At 51.3% G+C, this 16,969-nt stretch overlaps 1 protein-coding gene across 1 annotated transcript; it reads left to right on the top strand.

Annotated features, from left to right (window-relative positions):
* Window positions 1–699: 699 nt before the first annotated feature.
* Window positions 700–16,424, top strand: TFRC (transferrin receptor). Its single transcript, XM_062006129.1, has 19 exons — window positions 700–760; window positions 2,378–2,442; window positions 4,101–4,314; window positions 4,904–5,126; window positions 5,340–5,483; window positions 6,190–6,286; window positions 6,678–6,800; window positions 7,847–7,942; window positions 8,105–8,244; window positions 8,838–9,007; window positions 9,313–9,432; window positions 10,067–10,152; window positions 10,269–10,332; window positions 10,675–10,742; window positions 11,129–11,196; window positions 11,585–11,666; window positions 12,377–12,598; window positions 13,065–13,205; window positions 13,480–16,424. Exons 2-19 carry the CDS (start codon window positions 2,410–2,412, stop codon window positions 13,720–13,722), a joined length of 2,334 nt encoding a protein of 777 aa, XP_061862113.1. The 5' UTR covers window positions 700–760; window positions 2,378–2,409; the 3' UTR covers window positions 13,723–16,424.
* The last annotated feature ends 545 nt before the right edge of the window (window positions 16,425–16,969 follow it).

Here is a 16,969-nt window from a genome sequence, read left to right as displayed (position 1 = left end):
CTGGCTCTTTTAAAGGCCTGCCATGCTTGACATTGGGCAAATAAAGTAGCAGCCTCAGGTAGCACAACAGGAAGGCAGGGCACCCTGGGCACCTCTGCTCCTTCTGCCCTGAAAAGGCAGCCCTGGGCATGCATGACTTGCTGGGACCTGAAGATGCTGGGCGCTTCCCAAGCCACAGCAAGTCCTGCCTCTGGCGCACCACCCAGGGAGGAAAATATTTTTTCTTCCCTCAAAACGCTGACAGGGTGGGAACGGCGAGTCTGTGACACGCTCCTGGCCGCCATACAGGCACTCCCGCCCCACGGAAAAGCGCTAATCCCACCAGCCCTTCCCTTGGGGGAAGCTGGGACTAGAGCCCACTCGGTAAAACCCCCGCTGCCGGCTCCCCTCTCGTCTGAGGGCATCGGACGGCGGGGACTGCTCAGGTAGGGCGGGAGCGCCCAACACGCAGAGCTACCTCAGGGCTGCAAAGCTCCCGCCGCAGGGCCCAGGGCCGCACTCCCAGGCGCAGCCCGGGCACGGAACGCGGCGGCACGGGCCGGGCAGTGAGCGGGGCCCCGGCCGGGCAGTGAGCGGCACCAGCACGGGCAGCGGGCGGTCGGGGCCGGCGAAGGCGGGAAGGCGGCGGCGGCTGCGCGCGCAGCGGCGGCGCTGATTGGCCGCGGCGCCGCGGGGCCGGGCGGCGGCGGGGAGCGGCGGGGAGGCGCTGCCGTACGTGTGCGGCAGTCGGGGCCCGGCGCGGCGTGCGGAGGGGCGGCGGGTGAGCAGCGGCGTGCGGCCGCCGGGCGGGCGGGGGAGGAGGAACAGGGATTCCGCGGCCGCCCTGAGGCGAGGCGGCGCGGCGCGGCCGATGCCGGCGTGGGCGGGGAACGGGACGTGGAAGCCGTGCCGGTCGCACCGCAGCAGCAGCACCGCGGAGGGGAGGGAGAGGAGATGGGCGGGCGCTCTCGCATGTGGCCGCGGTGTAGGCAGCCATAGCTGCCTGACCTTGAAGGGCCTGCCGCGGCGGCGGCGGCAGGCTCGGGCAGAGGCGAGACGTGCCCTTCGCTGCCGGCGTATCGGCCGGCCCGCTTATCTGGCGGCCCGCAGCCGGGCCCTGCCGCGATACCGGGGCCGCCCAGCCCCTCGCTGCAGGCTGCTCCGCTGCCCTCGGGGCTTTTTTTCCGTACGCTTCTGGGTTTTTTTTTTACTCCACCTTATTTCTGAGGGGTTGGGTTGGCCGGCTCCTGGGGACGACGGGTCCGTGTCCCATGCGGTATCTGGAGCGGGGGCTCTCCCCGGGGCTGGCGGGGGAGTTTGCGCCGGGAGGGGCTCGGGGTGTGCGCCTCGGGGGGTCCTACAGTGCCGGGTGGCTGAGGAGGTACCTCTCTGGCCTGCCTGGCTTCTGGGAGACCTTGCACACGCACACCCTGTGTGCCCTATCTGACAGGCACATGGGAAAGGCTTCTCAAAGCTGCCGCGGATTCACCTCCATGTACCCTTGTCCTAGACAAAAGGTGAACGAGTGAATGGCCACTATTAACCTTTTGATCTCTAAATAAAACCTGCATATATTGCAGATCGTAGGTGTAAAGCTAATTCACGTGCACCTGAAGACCAGTTCAAAGTAGTTTCCTGGTAGTGCTGCTTGAGACTGTGCTCGAGTTGCATGTTTCCAGCCTGAACACCTGCCTCAGCCCAAGCTGTCTGGTCACTAGCTTATAAAAGCTCTAAAAAGAAAATCTTTTCAGGAAGGAATGCTGATATAAGTCAGTTACAGTTTATCTTTCAGATAAGTTTACTCTCTAGAAAGTTCCAGACTATGAAAGTTACTGGAGTTGCCTTCATTACTGTATTCTTTATCGCTTTATGAAGTGATCTAGAAGAGACTTTACAACTGGAAGTGTTTTGGCAGGGTAGGAGTTTGTGCTGCTTCACCTTACAGCAGTGTGCCACTTCTGTTTTCCAGTCAAGCTTTTGTTTGTGTCCTGTCTTTGAGACAGACCCCAGGAACCTTAGATATGGGATGTCCATTGTCAAAGTTGAGCAGGTGCCTCTTGTCAGCACTCCAAGAGTGGAGGTGGCCCAACCATTAATGATGCCATTGAGCTGAAACTAGCCACTTGAGACTGTATTCCTTATTTATACACACACTCACCACCTCCCAGACTTCAGTAGGAAGAATCAGTTTGTTCATGAAAGCTTGGATTTGCAGTGGGACCATGTGAGCTTCTCATCTGCATTCAAGGCTGGTGTAGTTTCACCACCATTGTGGCTTATGTTAGAAACTCACATGTAAAATCAACGTGCAAGTGTTGCACTAACGGCGGTGACTTGGACATCTTATGTGGTGAGGGGGGAACAACCTGACCTGACTTCTTGTGTTCTGAACTTCTAGGGCCAATTTGGTGGGCACTTCACTGGAAGACAATGGACAATGCCAGGGCAGCAATCTCTAACTGGGTAAGATACAATCCTTGTGTGCCATTTGTCTCTTAGTGGGGTGATGATGTTGAAGAAGAGGGGTTCAGCAACATCCGAGTCAGTACCGGAGAAGATGAGGAATCCAAAGCAGTCTTAGGTACTACCATGTGGGTTGCAGGACAAACGGCCCTGATCAGGAGGTGACTTAAGCAATTCACTGCTGGTGGGTTTATTTTAACTGTCTTGGGTCTCAGGAAGCAGATAAGAAAGGAGGGGTGAGCCTTGAACAATGTTCTAGGAGGAAGTGCTGCTGAGGAAGCTGGCTAAACACCTATTGGGACAATCAGCATGACTTCTGATACGTTACTTTGGGGATGAGAATTCAACCACAAGTCTGGCCTTTGAGCGCAACCTGTGTTTTAAAAGAGATGTGTGGGAGGAGGTGGGTCTGAGCTTGCCCAGCCATGCTCACTGGTCTCAGCTTGGACACTGAAGTAGCCCTAGGCTAGGACTGTGAGTGTGATGGTTTGGTCTCTGAACAAGTGTAAAGGACATATGGGCTTGAGGCATTCCCAACCACAAAGTGTGAGGGAAGGCAAGCTATTAAGCAGCTGAGCAAGGACACTGCTGGGATAGATGGTGTGGCCTTTCTGAAACGTGAGCAGCCAACCACTTCATTGTGGGCAGTGTGAACCAGAATGCAACAGCAGGTCTGAAATCACATTGGTGTAATTCTCTTTACCTCTAGCTTTGTAGTTTGAGAGTGAGCTGAGAACTGGGGATGAGCTGCTGAGACTGTAAGAGGTCTTGGGCACTTGCTACCAGCAAGCTGTGCTGTGCAGTGGGGCTGCAGGGTTGTTGCTCTGAAACCATTCCTCTGGCCTCAGCCAGTCTGCTGCCTGTCCCCAGTACAACCATAGCCGCGGGCAGGTTCAGCAGCTCTAATGGAAGCAAAGTGGTTCTGCTCAGTGCCTGGCTTGCCCAAAATGGAGTTTAACTGTCTGTTAATCAGGGTGCCTGCCTTGTGCAGGGACTGCTGTTGTGTGTGTGGCTGGGCTGTGTCAGACTGGAAGCTGCTCTGCTTGGGCACTGATAAACACTGCTCAAATGCTTCCAGTCCCTGGTGGGTGCAGGAGGTGTATCCTCAGCTTTCACTTTAGCTGAGGTAGCAGGGTTTCCATGGGTCATCTCTCTTCAGCCCAGCTGCTTTATAGTACTCGTCAAGAGCAGCCTGGAGACTGGGTTGAGAGTATTTATGTCAAAGCAGATACGGCTCAGTCACAGCCATGGAGGGATTGCCTTCCCTTTCCTCTGTCCTGATCAAAGTTCCCTTCTCTGTGAGTTGCACATGTTCAGGTCAGATCTGTTTCCATTGGCCTTTGCCATGGGCTCACATGAGAGATGCCAGATGCCATTGGCTGTGTCATATCTGTAATAGACTCCAAGCTAGACTCTGACCAGTCTAGCTCTGAGCTTGTGCAGGGCAAACAGATGCCACATAGATTCTGGAGAGCCTGATGGGTCTGAGCGTGTTCAAAGCAGCCAGCCTGCCTTATTGACAGCCAAATGTTTGGGCTGCTCTGAAGCGGTTTCAGATGAACAAGCTATATTTGTTTTGGAGCATAGGTGCAGCTGGCTGCAAGGCCTATAGGCTGGTGTAGCAGAGTACTTTCCATCACAGGACTGTCTTTCCACAGTTTGCTGGTGAGCCGCTGTCATACACACGCTTCAGCATCGCCAGGCAGATGGATGGAGACAACAGCCATGTGGAGATGCAGCTGTCTGCTGATGATGAGGAAGGAGGAGAAACGGGGAGGCCACAGCACCTGCATGCCAGCATGTCTCCTCCCTGGAGGAGTGGGAAGAATCTCTGTTTCCTAATCATTGCAGCAGTCCTCCTTCTTTTGATTGGTAAGGAAGAGTGGGAGGCAGCGCATAGCTGAGGCTGTTGGTGTTTGCATCTGTATTGTTTCAGGAGATAATTAAAAAGCCTGGATCCAGGCTGCAGCCTCTTGTCACTAACTCTGTCTAGCTCAGGTTGGCAGTACTGAATTGGCACAAAGTGTGAAGTTTGACAGTGGAGCTGTGACTTAGCTAAAGGAAAAACTGGTCCATGTGGCAAATGTACTGGTTTTCCCTCAATTAACTCTTAACACTTCTCTAGAGATGTAGGTCAACATGTCAGTAAAGCCTCTGGTGCTCATCTCTCAAGGGTTTTAACACTACCACTGACTTAAATTAATCATTTTCCTTTCCCGGTGATGCTGGAGAGGCTCTGCCAAGCACGAGATTAGATTTATAGTGTACCTTAAAACATTCCAATCAGGCAAAATGTCAGGCTGCATATTCCTGTCCCACCTTGGATACATCAGCTTGTCAAGAATGGTGTGAGAGCAGAGATGCATCTTAACCCTGAAGCTGCTTCGAGTGCAGTTGGGTGGTGGGGGGCTGGTTGAGTCATCTTTTCTGCAGCCTGAAGAAATATGTGTTCTGTCTGTAGGGTTTCTCATCGGCTACTTGAGTTACCGTGGCCGAATGCAGAAGGCTGGCAGGTGTCTGGATGGAAGTGGCAAGTGTGAGCTGACTCCTACCGCATCTTACTTATCGGATGATGATGAAACTGAGGAAGAAGAGGTTCCTGGACCACGCATCCTCTACTGGCCTGACCTCAGAGCCCTGTTGTTAGATAAGCTGTCAACCACACATCTTGAAAACAGCTTGAGGTAACAGTTCCAGAAAGCTTCGCTACAGCTATGAGAGAAGCACTGCCTGTGAGCAGAACTTGAGCTTGTTTGGAGAACAGGCCTTTAAAGATGTTGTGGGATGGCATGTGGTTAAACATGGGCTTAAATGGCCCATCCAACTTGGGTTTGTAGGCTGGAGCACTGCAGTGTGAGCTGGTGCTGTAGCCTAAGCTATACATCTGTTACCTGCAGGCAGAGAGCAACTAAGTACTCTTTTGAAGCTGGGCAGAGTGAAGATGAGGACACTGCCGCCTACATTCATGAACAGTTGGCCAGCTTCCACTTGGATCAAGTGTGGAATGATGAGCACTATATTAAGTTGCAGGTCAAAGGCAGGTATGTTAATGAAAAGATGGAGATGTCTTCCTTAGGAAATCCATTCTGTAGTCCTAAGCAAACATGTGATTTCTGCTGGAAGTAGTACTGAAATTACAGGCCAGTTACCTCTCTCCAAAGAAGGCCTAGATCTAGCCAAGCAATAGCTGCTTCTGTCTCTTCTCAGTCTTTACAAATACTGAGTGTCTGGTAATAGCCCTCTGGATTTTTCTCAGGAGAGCTGCTCCCTCAAAGCATCTTGAGGAAGTGGAGAGAAAACAAACTTGAGTGAAAATTCAGCTGAAGGGCAGACTCCCTGTGTCTAAAACTGCTACCATGGGCAACTGTCTTGTCACACAGACAGACATTGCAGACCTGGCAGTGGCTCCTATAGTAGCCCAGCAGGCTATCAACAGGCATTGTATTGGCTGTGACAGCCCATTCTCTCATGTCTTACTTGCTCCTTTATGTTAGGTGGACATGAATTTGCTTAATTGCTCAGAGGGGATTAAGACTTAGAAGCAGACATTCTTTCTTCTACTTGTCTTGGAAATAAGCCCTCAGTAATATCTCTGAACAGCTACAGAGCTTGTTACATGGGAGTACTGGTTTGAGTCTGCCTGTTTCATGCTCTGCATTGACTTGCTTGGACACAGATCCAAATGTGGGAGCTAGTTAAGTATGGAGTTTATGAAAGAACATAACACTGTCTCTCTACATTCAACAGTATCAACAACAAAGTGTCTGTTCTGGAAGCTGATAAGGAAGAGGAACTGGAGAGTCCCGATGCATATGTGGCATACAGCAAGATTGGCTCAGCTGTTGTAAGTGGCTCCAAGAAGACTCTGGAAATGTGCTTTCACACTTATTAGGTGGTAACATCCGAAATATGTCCCTTCAAGACAGGGAGTGTATAAAGCCCTCCCCAGTTAGAGAGCTGGAGGTGATGGTGGGGAGAGCAGGGTGAGGAGTGGGTCTACAGGCTTTTATTATGTCAGCAAGATGTAGAAGTAACTGTTTAAAGTTCTCTGCTGGGATCCAGGCAGGGACCTTGCCAAAAGCGCTGCTCCAGGAGGCATGTTGCATGTGATCAGAGTTTACATTGCAGTGTTTGAACTCCCTACTGTTAATAGGACTCACTGTGGCACTGTAGGCTGTTCCAAGTATCTTGCTGACACGGGACTGCTGTATTTATAACCAAGGTTTCTGTTCCAGGGCAAACCAATCCACGTGAACTATGGACTGAAAGCTGACTTTCAGAAGATGCAAAAGCTGGATATTTCACTGAATGGATCTGTAGCCATCTTCAGAGCTGGAAAAATAACCCTTGCAGAGAAGGTAAGGAGTCTGTGTCCCAAAACCTGGCCAAACTTAGCAGCAGGAACCTGAGCTTCCTCCTCTGAGGCACTGAGGTGTGTCTTTGTTCGGGTCTCTAAAACTTGTGTATGTAGGCTTGGTCACTGCAGGTCTGATCTTGCTTGTTTGCAGTACGCCTCCACATGCAGGTCTGGACACCAAGACTGAACAGAGCTGGCCACTGCTCGTGGTGACATTCTTTGTGGCTTCTGGCAGTCTTGCTGAGATAGCTGAGCATCTGGAGTGGTGGAGCTGGGGGGCAGTGGGAGGCAGCCTGGGGGCTACGGGGTGCAGAGCTGACTGGTATTGCTAGATGCAGCAGTAGGGCTGCTAGAAGCAGAACAGCCTTGCCTCCAGAGCATCTCTTGCTGCTCCAGACAGATAATTTCAAATAGGCCTTTGCTGGCCGTTCCCTGGGACCAAGTGGAGGTGCTGGCACTGCATGCCCAGACAACTGCCTCGCATGTTGCTGTAGTGTTCCCTCTGTAGCGAGCAGAACCAAATAGCCAGGCAGCCTAAAGGGTCCCAAGCAGATGTACACAACGTACAGCCTCTTCTAGGTCTGACCCAGAGCTGCCTCTCAGATGAGTGCTGCTGGGGAAGCTGGAGCATGGGACTTTTTCCAGTCAGACTCTGCCTGTCTGCATACATCTGACAAAGGCAGAGCCGACAAGTGCTACTGCAAGAGTGCTTGCTGGTTGTCCAGTCCTCTTCCCACTTTTCAAACTGGTGCTTAGGCTTGCAAGAGTGTGTGTACTGGTAACATATCGGCAGCTGGGTTGTAGGTGTATTAAACAGGTATCTGAGCCTCCTAACTGAAAGAGTGTTAGACACCCTCTGCCTGGAGTAGGACTGACCTGATAGGTATACAGGGAAGGTGAGTGCTGTCACTGTCAGGTAGCTGTTAAAATCTGTTGTGGAGCTGGGCACTGAGGAGCACAACCCTTCATGCTGTTGCCACATGTACTTGCCTCAACTCCCCTTGCCTGTGGTGCAAATGTGCAGTTAAGGTTCCTCTTCTGCTTCAGGTTGCAAATGCCAGAGAGGCAGGAGCAGTTGGTGCCCTGATGTACCTGGACCCCAGCGATTACAAGAATACAGATGGGCTTGTCCCCTTTGGACATGTGAGTAGGAAATGGGTCCCCTGTTTATTGTTCTCATGGACCTTTCTCACTGGACTGCAGCGGCTGTCCTGCAGGTTCCTGGCTCAGCGGTGCTTCATGTCCTTGTGTACATGAAAACTGTTGGGTTCCTCTGAGACTTGAGGACTCTCTTGCTTTTCACAGGCTCACCTTGGAACTGGAGACCCTTTCACCCCAGGCTTTCCTTCTTTCAACCACACCCAGTTCCCACCAGTGGCATCTTCTGGACTGCCTGACATTGTTGTTCAGACTGTCTCTAGCCAAGCCGTAGGGAAGCTGTTCAGGTAACTGTTTCTCCTGGATTGCAGGCTAGGTTGCTGTGACCTTCTTCATAGAATGATAAAATAGGTCAAAGTTGGAATGGACCTCTAGAGTTCCTCCAGTCCAACCCCCTGCTAAAGCAAGTTCCCCTCGATCAGTTCACACAGGAACGTGTCCAGGTGGGTTTGGAAACTTCCAGAGAAGGAGCCTCCACGCCCTCCCTGGGCAGCCTGTGCCAGGGCTCCCTCACCTCAACAGGAAATAAGTGTTTCCTTGTAAGGAACCCTGTTCTTGCAGGGGTGAGGATGGTGCTGAGGTGCTGTGAGGCCAGGGAGCTCTCTGCTGGTCTCTGCTGTGTATCACAGGGAGCACTTTACTGGAACTGGCTGGAAAAATGCTATTTGTGTCTGTGTCTCCTGTCTTAAAGACTGGACTTGATCTAGTGTCAGATTCCTTTTGGCCTCTGCATTCCACCTCTCCCTGCATAATTAGTGGTACAAGACTGCAAACTGTTTCCTGAGCAGGACCTAAACAAGGCTGCACCTTACAAGATAGCTAAATGAGATCAGAGCTGGGTAATGAGTTCAAAGGAACTCTCTTTCCCTCCTCCTCCCAGGAAAATGGATGGAGACAACTGCCTCCCAGAGTGGAAGAGTGGGATCCTGGGATGTAAGGTGATGCCAAGCAGCACGAGCAAGATGACAGTGAAACTGGACGTGAACAACACTATGGTGAACAGGAAGATTCTGAACATCTTTGGTGCTATCAAGGGATTTGAAGAACCAGGTAACAGCAACTGCCTTGTGGCTCAGTCTTGAGAGGAACCCTTCCTTTTCTGTCATGATCAGAACGTGACAACTGCACCCAGGCAGAGCCAACCACTTCCTCAGCAGAAACAAGACCCTTCCCTAAGGGTGGATGAAAAAGCTGAACTGTACTGCCAGAGAAAGGCTAAATGAAAGCAAGCAGTATGCCAGATTCAGGGGTCAGACTCCATACTGTGTTCCTAGCATAGAAGCTCAAAGCTGCTCTTCTGATAAAGTGTCTGCAACCTGCAGTGTGTGGCTCAGATCTTGATGTCTTCTTTATAGATCGGTATGTTGTGATCGGAGCCCAGAGAGACTCCTGGGGCCCAGGAGCAGCCAAGGCTGGTGTTGGAACTGCCATATTGTTGGAACTTGCCCGTGTGATCTCAGACATGGTGAAAAACGGTAAATATTTGTGTGCAAAAGCGGGGTGGGGCGGGGGGGTGATTCAGATTTAGCTCTGTGTATTAGCAATGGAGAGCCCAGTTGCAAAATAATCCTTTGGGAAGGCAAAGTGAATCTGACAAGGCTTCTTGAGAAGCTATTACTTGTCCTGCATAGACAACTTGTTTTCAGAGAGCACTTGCTTCCAAGGGGCTATTTGCTTGTGTCTGGTATGGCTTGAATGCAAGAGTGTCCCTGGATAACACATGATGCAAACCTCAGACATGAGTTTTCTGTAGGACAGCCAAGCCTGAAGGTGAGAAGACGCTGAAGTGACTGTCCAGCTGGAGTGGTGGGGGCTGTATGGTGGCACTTGATCCGAGTGCTTTTGTCCCCAGGGTTAATATGGGGCTCAGGCAACTAAACAAACAAACAAAAAAAGGATGGAAATGCAGCCAGCAGGGCTTTTCTGTATAGTTCTGCAGCAGAGGGGGACAGGGTACACACAGCCACTAGTGTGCATATTTGCAGCAGCCTGAATGCTTCAGCTCTGCCTGAGGAGCAGGCCATCCATCAACATAGGCCCTCACTCCTAATGTACTGTCTCCATGGAGGAAGGGCAGACATTTCAGTCTTTCTCTCTCTCTCTTTGCAGATGGCTACAAGCCACGGCGCAGCATCATCTTTGCCAGCTGGAGTGCGGGAGAGTACGGGGCTGTGGGTGCCACAGAGTGGCTGGAGGTACTGCTGCTTCTGTAGACCCCTGTGTGATAGCTGTGTGGTTGAGACTTCCTATTCCTCTGGATTAAACATCCTGGTGTTGTACTGCTCATCTTAAAGTACTTGTTCTGTTCTAGGGGTACTCTGCCACGCTACATGCCAAAGCCTTCACTTACATTAACTTGGATGCAGCAGTCCTAGGTAACTTGCTACTCTTTAAGTTTCTTGGAACTGAGTGAGACCAGAATAGCTTAACAGACATCCCTTAACCTCCAGAAATGGAGATTGTGCCAGAGGCTGACACTGTTTGGCTGAAGACTGGCATGACTATTTATTCTCATGTTATCACCGAAGCTGGGAGGCTGCTGGAGCATGACCCAGGAGGCAGCTCTGATAGGTCCCAGTACGCTCTTGTCCTGTGTCTGTTGAAGGTCCTTTGTCACCAAGCTGTAGACCGGTTGTTGGTCAGTTGCAAGGCAGAGCAGTTCTAGCAGTAGTGGTTAATTGTGCCAGCACATCAAACACCCTTTATTTTTTTTGCAGGCTTCAACCACGTGAAGATTTCTGCCAGCCCATTGCTGTACACATTGCTGGAGAGAACTATGAAGGGGGTGAGTTGAAGGGCCTTGGGCTTCAAGGTGACTGTGATTTTAAGGAGGAACTGAATGCAGCCAGAGCTGTGTTGGGGCACTTTCCCCAGCTGGTGCCTTTTGAAGGAGAATGCCCCATTTAGGAGAAAGGGCAGAGATACTCTGGCTGGAGGGCCCTGTCTGAAGTCAGCTGGGCTCTGGGAATTGCAGTTCATGCATGCAGAATCCCAAATCAGCAAATGCCATGGTTTGGTGGGAGGTGAATGCCTGTCCTGAATGAGCTGTGCCTGTGTGGAGAAAGGTCAGGGGAGCACCCCTGACTGGTGTCTGTACAGCCATGTGTGAGCTCCAGGACAGACCTGGAAGCCTAAGCAGAGGGCAGGGCAGTGACTGTCATCTCTGTGCAGGTGCGGGACCCAATGAAGGATTCAAGAAGCCTGTATGACAGAGTTGGCTCTGACTGGGTAAAAACAGTGTAAGTATTGTCATCCTGCTCTTTGGGAGAGAAAATCTCGGCAAAGAAGCAAACTAAATGGCTTCAGCTCTTTGTGCTGGAGGCTCATACTGCTGTCTAGGGTGGGCTCTGCCTGCTGCAGCGAGGTCATGCAAATGTAAACAGAAGCACCAAGTGTGCTTAGTGCTGTCCCGAGTTGCCTGTAGGCAGCCCAGACACCTCACGGCCAGAGCAGCCTTGCACAAACACCCATGGCCAGAAATGGATGAGGAGCTCTCAGCATTGGGCCAAGACTCCTTGCCAAAACCAGTGTTGTCTAGATAAGGTAGTCTAGCTCACTCAGTGCTTTTAGGTTTTCTCTTGGGATGTCCAAACCCGTTGGTAACTACTCAATTTGTGTCTTTTGCAGTGTTCCCCTTGGCCTGGATAATGCAGCATTCCCTTTCCTGACCTACTCGGGAATCCCGGTGGTTTCCTTTGGTTTCTGCAATGTAAGTACTGTGTGCCTGCCTGGCTGCTCATTCCCTGGGGAGTCCTGGGAGGATAACTGCTCTCCAGGGTGGCAGAGCACAAAGTGTAGTCCCAAGGGGAGGAGATGCAGCCTCTGGACCTGGTGGCTGTGGCAGTATTTGATGTGAAGGCTGCTCCTGGGGCATGGTTGACCTACAGTGACTGTTCCAGAGTCCTGAACGCTCGTGTTTTGTTGAGAGTGGGGGTACTTTCTCTTCTGGAGGCTCAGATGTTTATGGTTCAGAAGCTAAAAGCACTAAGAAGATGTCAAGCTGCTGCTGCTTGAGTGAAAGACTGGTACTACAACCTGCTGGTCAGCAAGCAAAGTGCACTGGGGTAGCAGTACTGTGTGCCAGAGCAAGTGCTAACTTGCTTCCAGCATATACCAAAGTGGATGCTGGAGTTTGCCTGCCTGCACTTCTGCAGTGAACTCTGAGGGGCAAAAGGTCTAAAGACATTTGGACCTAACAGACTAGCAGAGCATTCTTCTGTTGGCTGGAGAATATGAGCAACGAGACAAAGGAGCTCCATTCCCTTCCTCTGTGCTTTGAAGTTTTGCAGCTGAAGTCTTGCTGCTTAGCAGCACACGGAGATGGGATATGGTGGAAGGTGCAAGCCAAGTGCAGTGGGAGGAGGAAAATCCTAGCTGGAGAAGCACTCTTTCCTAACGTCAATGCCTTCTTCCTTGCAGAAGGATAATGAATATCCTTTCTTGGGCACTACTGAGGACACTCTAGAGAACCTGAAGAGGATTGACAACTTGTATGCTCTTATGCGTGCTGCTGCAGAAGTTGCTGGACAAATAGCTCTCAGGCTGACCCACGATCATGAGCTCTTCCTGGACTTTGAGAGATACAGTGACGAATTGCTAGAATTCCAGGAGAAATTTTTACTCTATGATGATGATGTGAAGGTAAGGAAGGCTCTGAGTGCACTGAATCCCTGTAGGCTGAGGCCAGGTGCTGATAAAGCTCTGCTGTGCATTGGATACAACAGGGTGGACGTCTTTGTCCTTTGAGTGTAGCAAGATGGGACTTGAATTGTTGTTCCTTACAGAGCAGTGCAGGCAGAGAAGCTGTGGCAGACAGAATTGTCTAACCTGTCTGTGGCAAACTCTTGAGGAAATGGATGTGGATGGTTTCTGGTAACTGTTCACAACATGGTGCAGCTTTGCATGTCATTTGCACCTCTGTCAAAAGCCTACAAAAACCTGTGGGTGGGGAGAGACCTCACTGAGCTCAGTGACCTAAGAAGAGTCTGCCAGGAACTAGCTCTGCTGCTTAGTTAAACTGGCAAAAAAACAACCCACCAACACTTTCTCTTGGTAAGAGAGCAGCAAAAGAAGAAAATCAGGTTTGCTAACAGCTCCTCCCTCACAGGATCTGGGGCTGACCTTGAACTGGCTGTTTTTTGCCCGTGGTGACTTCCAGCGAGCTACAGATGCACTGAGAAGAGACATTGCAAACAGTGACAGGGAAAACAAGATTGTCCGCAGAGCCCTGAATGACAGGATCATGAAGGTGGGTACCTACAACTGGTTTTCCTTTCTTCCTGAGGAAGAGAGAGTGCTGGCTGGGGCGGGCCTCTTCCTCAGGAGCCACAGGCACTGTGCGCACCTGCGTCTCTTCCACTTGCTTCTTGTCTTCTGCACTTGCGACCAGGAGAGCCTGTGCAGAGCTGCTATGGGAAGGGGCTGGAGGGGGAATCGAATGGGCAGCTCCTGATGGGGCAGATTAGCAAAGAAGAACTTGGGAGATAAAAAGTTAAAACTCTAAACTTGCACCTCTGCTCCAGGTGGAGTATGACTTCCTCTCCCCGTACCTCTCGCCAAAAGATGCTCCTTTCCGCCACATCTTCTTCGGCAGAGGCCCACACACCCTGCAGAGCCTGCTGGAGAGCCTGCAGCTGCTGAGAACCAGCAGAGACAGCGTGGACCTCAACATGCTGAAGGAGCATCTGGCCCTGGCGACCTGGACCATTAAAGGGGCTGCCAATGCCTTAGCGGGTGATATCTGGGATACAGACAACGAATTCTAGACACAGCAAACACCTGGTGAAGGTACAGGGTTAGGGAAACCCACTGCCTGACGAGGCATTTTGTTTTGTAGATTTTCTGGCAACAAATCTTTTTTGACCAAAGTTGAGCGTAAAATTGAAATCTCACCTTGACAAATTCACAGGAGGCAGTTTTAAAGCAGGTACTAAGATTACCATGAGATCTCCTCTGACCAGGCTCCCATCTGACCACAGTCCAAACTGGTCACTCTACAGCTGCTTGTGGGCTTGCTCTCCAGTGTACTTCAGAACTAACAGCTCAGGTGACTCCTGAACAGGTACCGTGGGTGAGGAGGTACCTCATCTATTTAGGGTTTTAATTGTTGGCCTCCTAAACCAAGCAGGGAATGCATTCCTCTGAATGCTTCTAATGAGGATTCCTTCTCTGGCAGGGAGCTGCAGAGACCAACCTGTAGTTCAAAAATAAAACAACCTAGCAATAGCCCACAAGTGCTGGATTATCAGCAAGCTCTGAAGTGCCTGGCCTGCCTTTACTCAACAGCAGGGTCCCAGAGACAGCTCAGAGGCTTCCTTCTGCCGAGGCAGTACCCAGGGAAAACCCAGAGATTAGCTAATGCTCCCTTTATATCCTTCCCTGGCACCTCGGTGAGTCCTGCAGTGTTGAGCAGTGGCTCTGGGCTGGCACTTCAGACCTTGCTGCTCTGGGGCCTTTTGTAAAATCGAGTCTTCTTGCTGTCCAAACCTTGTTTGACTGATGCCATTTTTCAGGATACCTCTTGTTTGGCACTGAGATATTTATTTGTTTATTTATTTATCAGTGACAGCGTTCACTATAAATGGTGTGGTTTTTTTATAGAAGATAATTATCGGAAGCAGTGCCTTCCATAATTATGACAGTTATACTGTCGTTTTTGAATAAAGCAGCATCTGCTATTACAATCAAACATGATACTGGAACTTTGCATTTAAAATAATCTAAATCAGGCCCCTTGGGGGGGGAAAAAATTGAAAACTAGCAATTAAGCTTTCTGTGGCAAAAACACCCCTCTGGAAGAAACCCGAAGGTGTAAACCTGGTAGCGAGTCTCCAGCTTGCACTCTAAATTGATCCTTGAAATGCTGATAACCTGGGTGGAAACTCAAATACTAGAAATGTGGCTTCCCTGCAGTGTCTGTGCCCCTCTGTGGGTTTCAGACCCCATCCTGGGTCCCCTTTGTGGGTGCCATGTTCCTCCCCAGCCCCGGCGGAGGGGCTCGCTGTGCAGCCCCAGCTCTGCCCGTGGCAACACACAAAGCTTCTTGTACCTCAGATGAAGCATTGGCCCAATTATTAAATGGCAGCTTCCTGCAAACTTCCAGTACCTTATGTATCATGAAACCTAACTGACATTATCGGAGGCAGTGTCTTCCATAATGTGTGAAGAACAAGGTAGTTTTTGCCTACCACAGTGTTATATCGGAGGCAGTGACCTCCATATGTTGCACTATGGGTGTACGTAATTATCGGGGACAGTGTTTCCCATAATTGTTCTATGCTTATCATGCAATGTCATCTGCAAAGCTTGATGGTTAGTATCTAACATGGATCAATTTCCTGCAGTCCTATTTTTTTTCCACTCTCCTGTGGTGATGCAGATACAAAGTTCGGTCTGTTGTGTACTTCCTTAGACTTTCCCTTCTCTGTAGGCTCAAGTTTCAAATAGCTGTGCTGTGTTAAAGTGGCTTCCTGCCTCCAGTCATGGGACTGGTGCTTGAATGTTTAGTGGAAACTAAGCTAGTTAGACTGTGTGCTCTGTGATTTAGTAAACTTCCTTCAAATCAGCTACAAAGACTCGGGGAATTGAAGGTGAATGTAGGGCTCGGGGCTGGCTGCTGTTGCGAGGGCTCTGGTCACTGCTCTGGATAGGCCTGTGCACCGTGCAAGAGGCTGTCCCTCCTGTGCAGGAGGCTGATGCTGGTGTGTGTGCACAAGAAGGGACTTGTTCCCCAGGACTTGCTGGAAACTCCAGTCTGGCCTCCTGAGTGTCGTTGTGGGGGCAGGGGGGGGAAGCAGAAAGCAGTGGCACCATTTGCGTGGTGTCCCTCTGCTCCCTGACCTGACGCAGAACGCTGCTGCTTTGTTAGACCTGCTGAACTGTGCCGCCTCTTCCCAAAAAGCAGCTGTTTGGTGTCAGCCCTGTCCCCTGCAAACAGCTTGGGCAAGTGTTTAAACCTGAACTGAGCGAGTGACCTGAGCCCCAGCAATAGTCCTTGAGGGACAGAATATTGTTCAAATGGAGCAGAGACCTTGGCCTCCACAAGGAGCAGGCAAGGCTGAGCCCCAGCCCGGCTACTGAGCTCAGGCCTCACCACCTTGGACGGCTGGATTTTCCTCTGTCTCTCCAGAAGCCCAGGCTCATGCAGCTCCTTGGCTTATCTGTACCTCCCCTACTCTCTCAGGCATGTGTGCAGCCCTGGCCTCTGTTACTGTTTCCTAGTGACTCTTCTTTGGATGACATTTCAGAGCTGCTGTCTGGGAGTGCTCACTGTAGTGTTTGCATGCATCTTAATGTCAGACTTAATCCTGTGCATTGTAGCCAGAGAAAGACACTGCCTGTCTCCTGGCTGGGCAGCACGAGACCGCTGCGGTGTCAGGAGGCAGTGCTGGCATCTGACTGGTGTGGGGTGCAAACCTCTGTTCCTGCATTACCTGCTGTCAGCTTCAATAAAGTTTTAAAGCTTGAACACTCCTCTTGTGGGTTCTTGCAGAGCCATGATGCTGTTGGGGCCTGGGGTGAGCTGAGGCAGGGGAAAGGAGGCAGCTCTCCTACCCTGGCAGGGCTGGTAACTGGACACTGGTACTGCCTTGTTGATGGGCAAGAGCGAGTCCAAACATCACCATGCTGCTTGGCTCCCAGCCCTGCCTTCCCTCAGCCACGGAGATAAAGAGGATGCAGGCCTCCTGGCTCCTCCTTCTTTCATGGCTGTGTCCTGCCTGCTGCCTCTCTGTCACTGTGTTGGCTCTGAAGAGCCCGTGGTGGGGATGGAGCTGTCCCTTGCCTTGTCCCTGCCCCTCAGCGCTGCCCTGGAGCTCCCTAGATGGGGATTACTGGTTGGAGCCCCAGAGAGCTCTGGCAGGGTGGGAGCAGCATCCCCGGCCTGAGGCCTGCTCCTGGAAGACCCCTTTAGTTTGGGGCTGTGCGTTTCAAATACCCCCTTTTCCTCTGCTCTCCTCCCTGGTGACAGTCAGGCCACCTGCTTTACACAGGCTGCTGGCTCCCGCGAGGATG

This window comes from Colius striatus, chromosome 12 (genome assembly GCF_028858725.1).
Source record: "Colius striatus isolate bColStr4 chromosome 12, bColStr4.1.hap1, whole genome shotgun sequence".
NCBI classification, from domain to species: Eukaryota; Metazoa; Chordata; class Aves; order Coliiformes; family Coliidae; genus Colius; species Colius striatus.
Note: the sequence above shows the minus strand (reverse complement) of the source record. Positions and strands in the feature narration are given on the sequence as shown.

Excerpts from the sequence above, each read along its gene's own strand:
- TFRC (XM_062006129.1), top strand. The coding sequence starts at position 2,410 with ATGGACAATGCCAGGGCAGCAATCTCTAACTGG. Across the intron at positions 9,433-10,066 it reads CTCAGACATGGTGAAAAACG|ATGGCTACAAGCCACGGCGC; the intron begins GTAAATATTTGT and ends CTCTCTTTGCAG. Across the intron at positions 10,153-10,268 it reads GTGCCACAGAGTGGCTGGAG|GGGTACTCTGCCACGCTACA; the intron begins GTACTGCTGCTT and ends GTTCTGTTCTAG.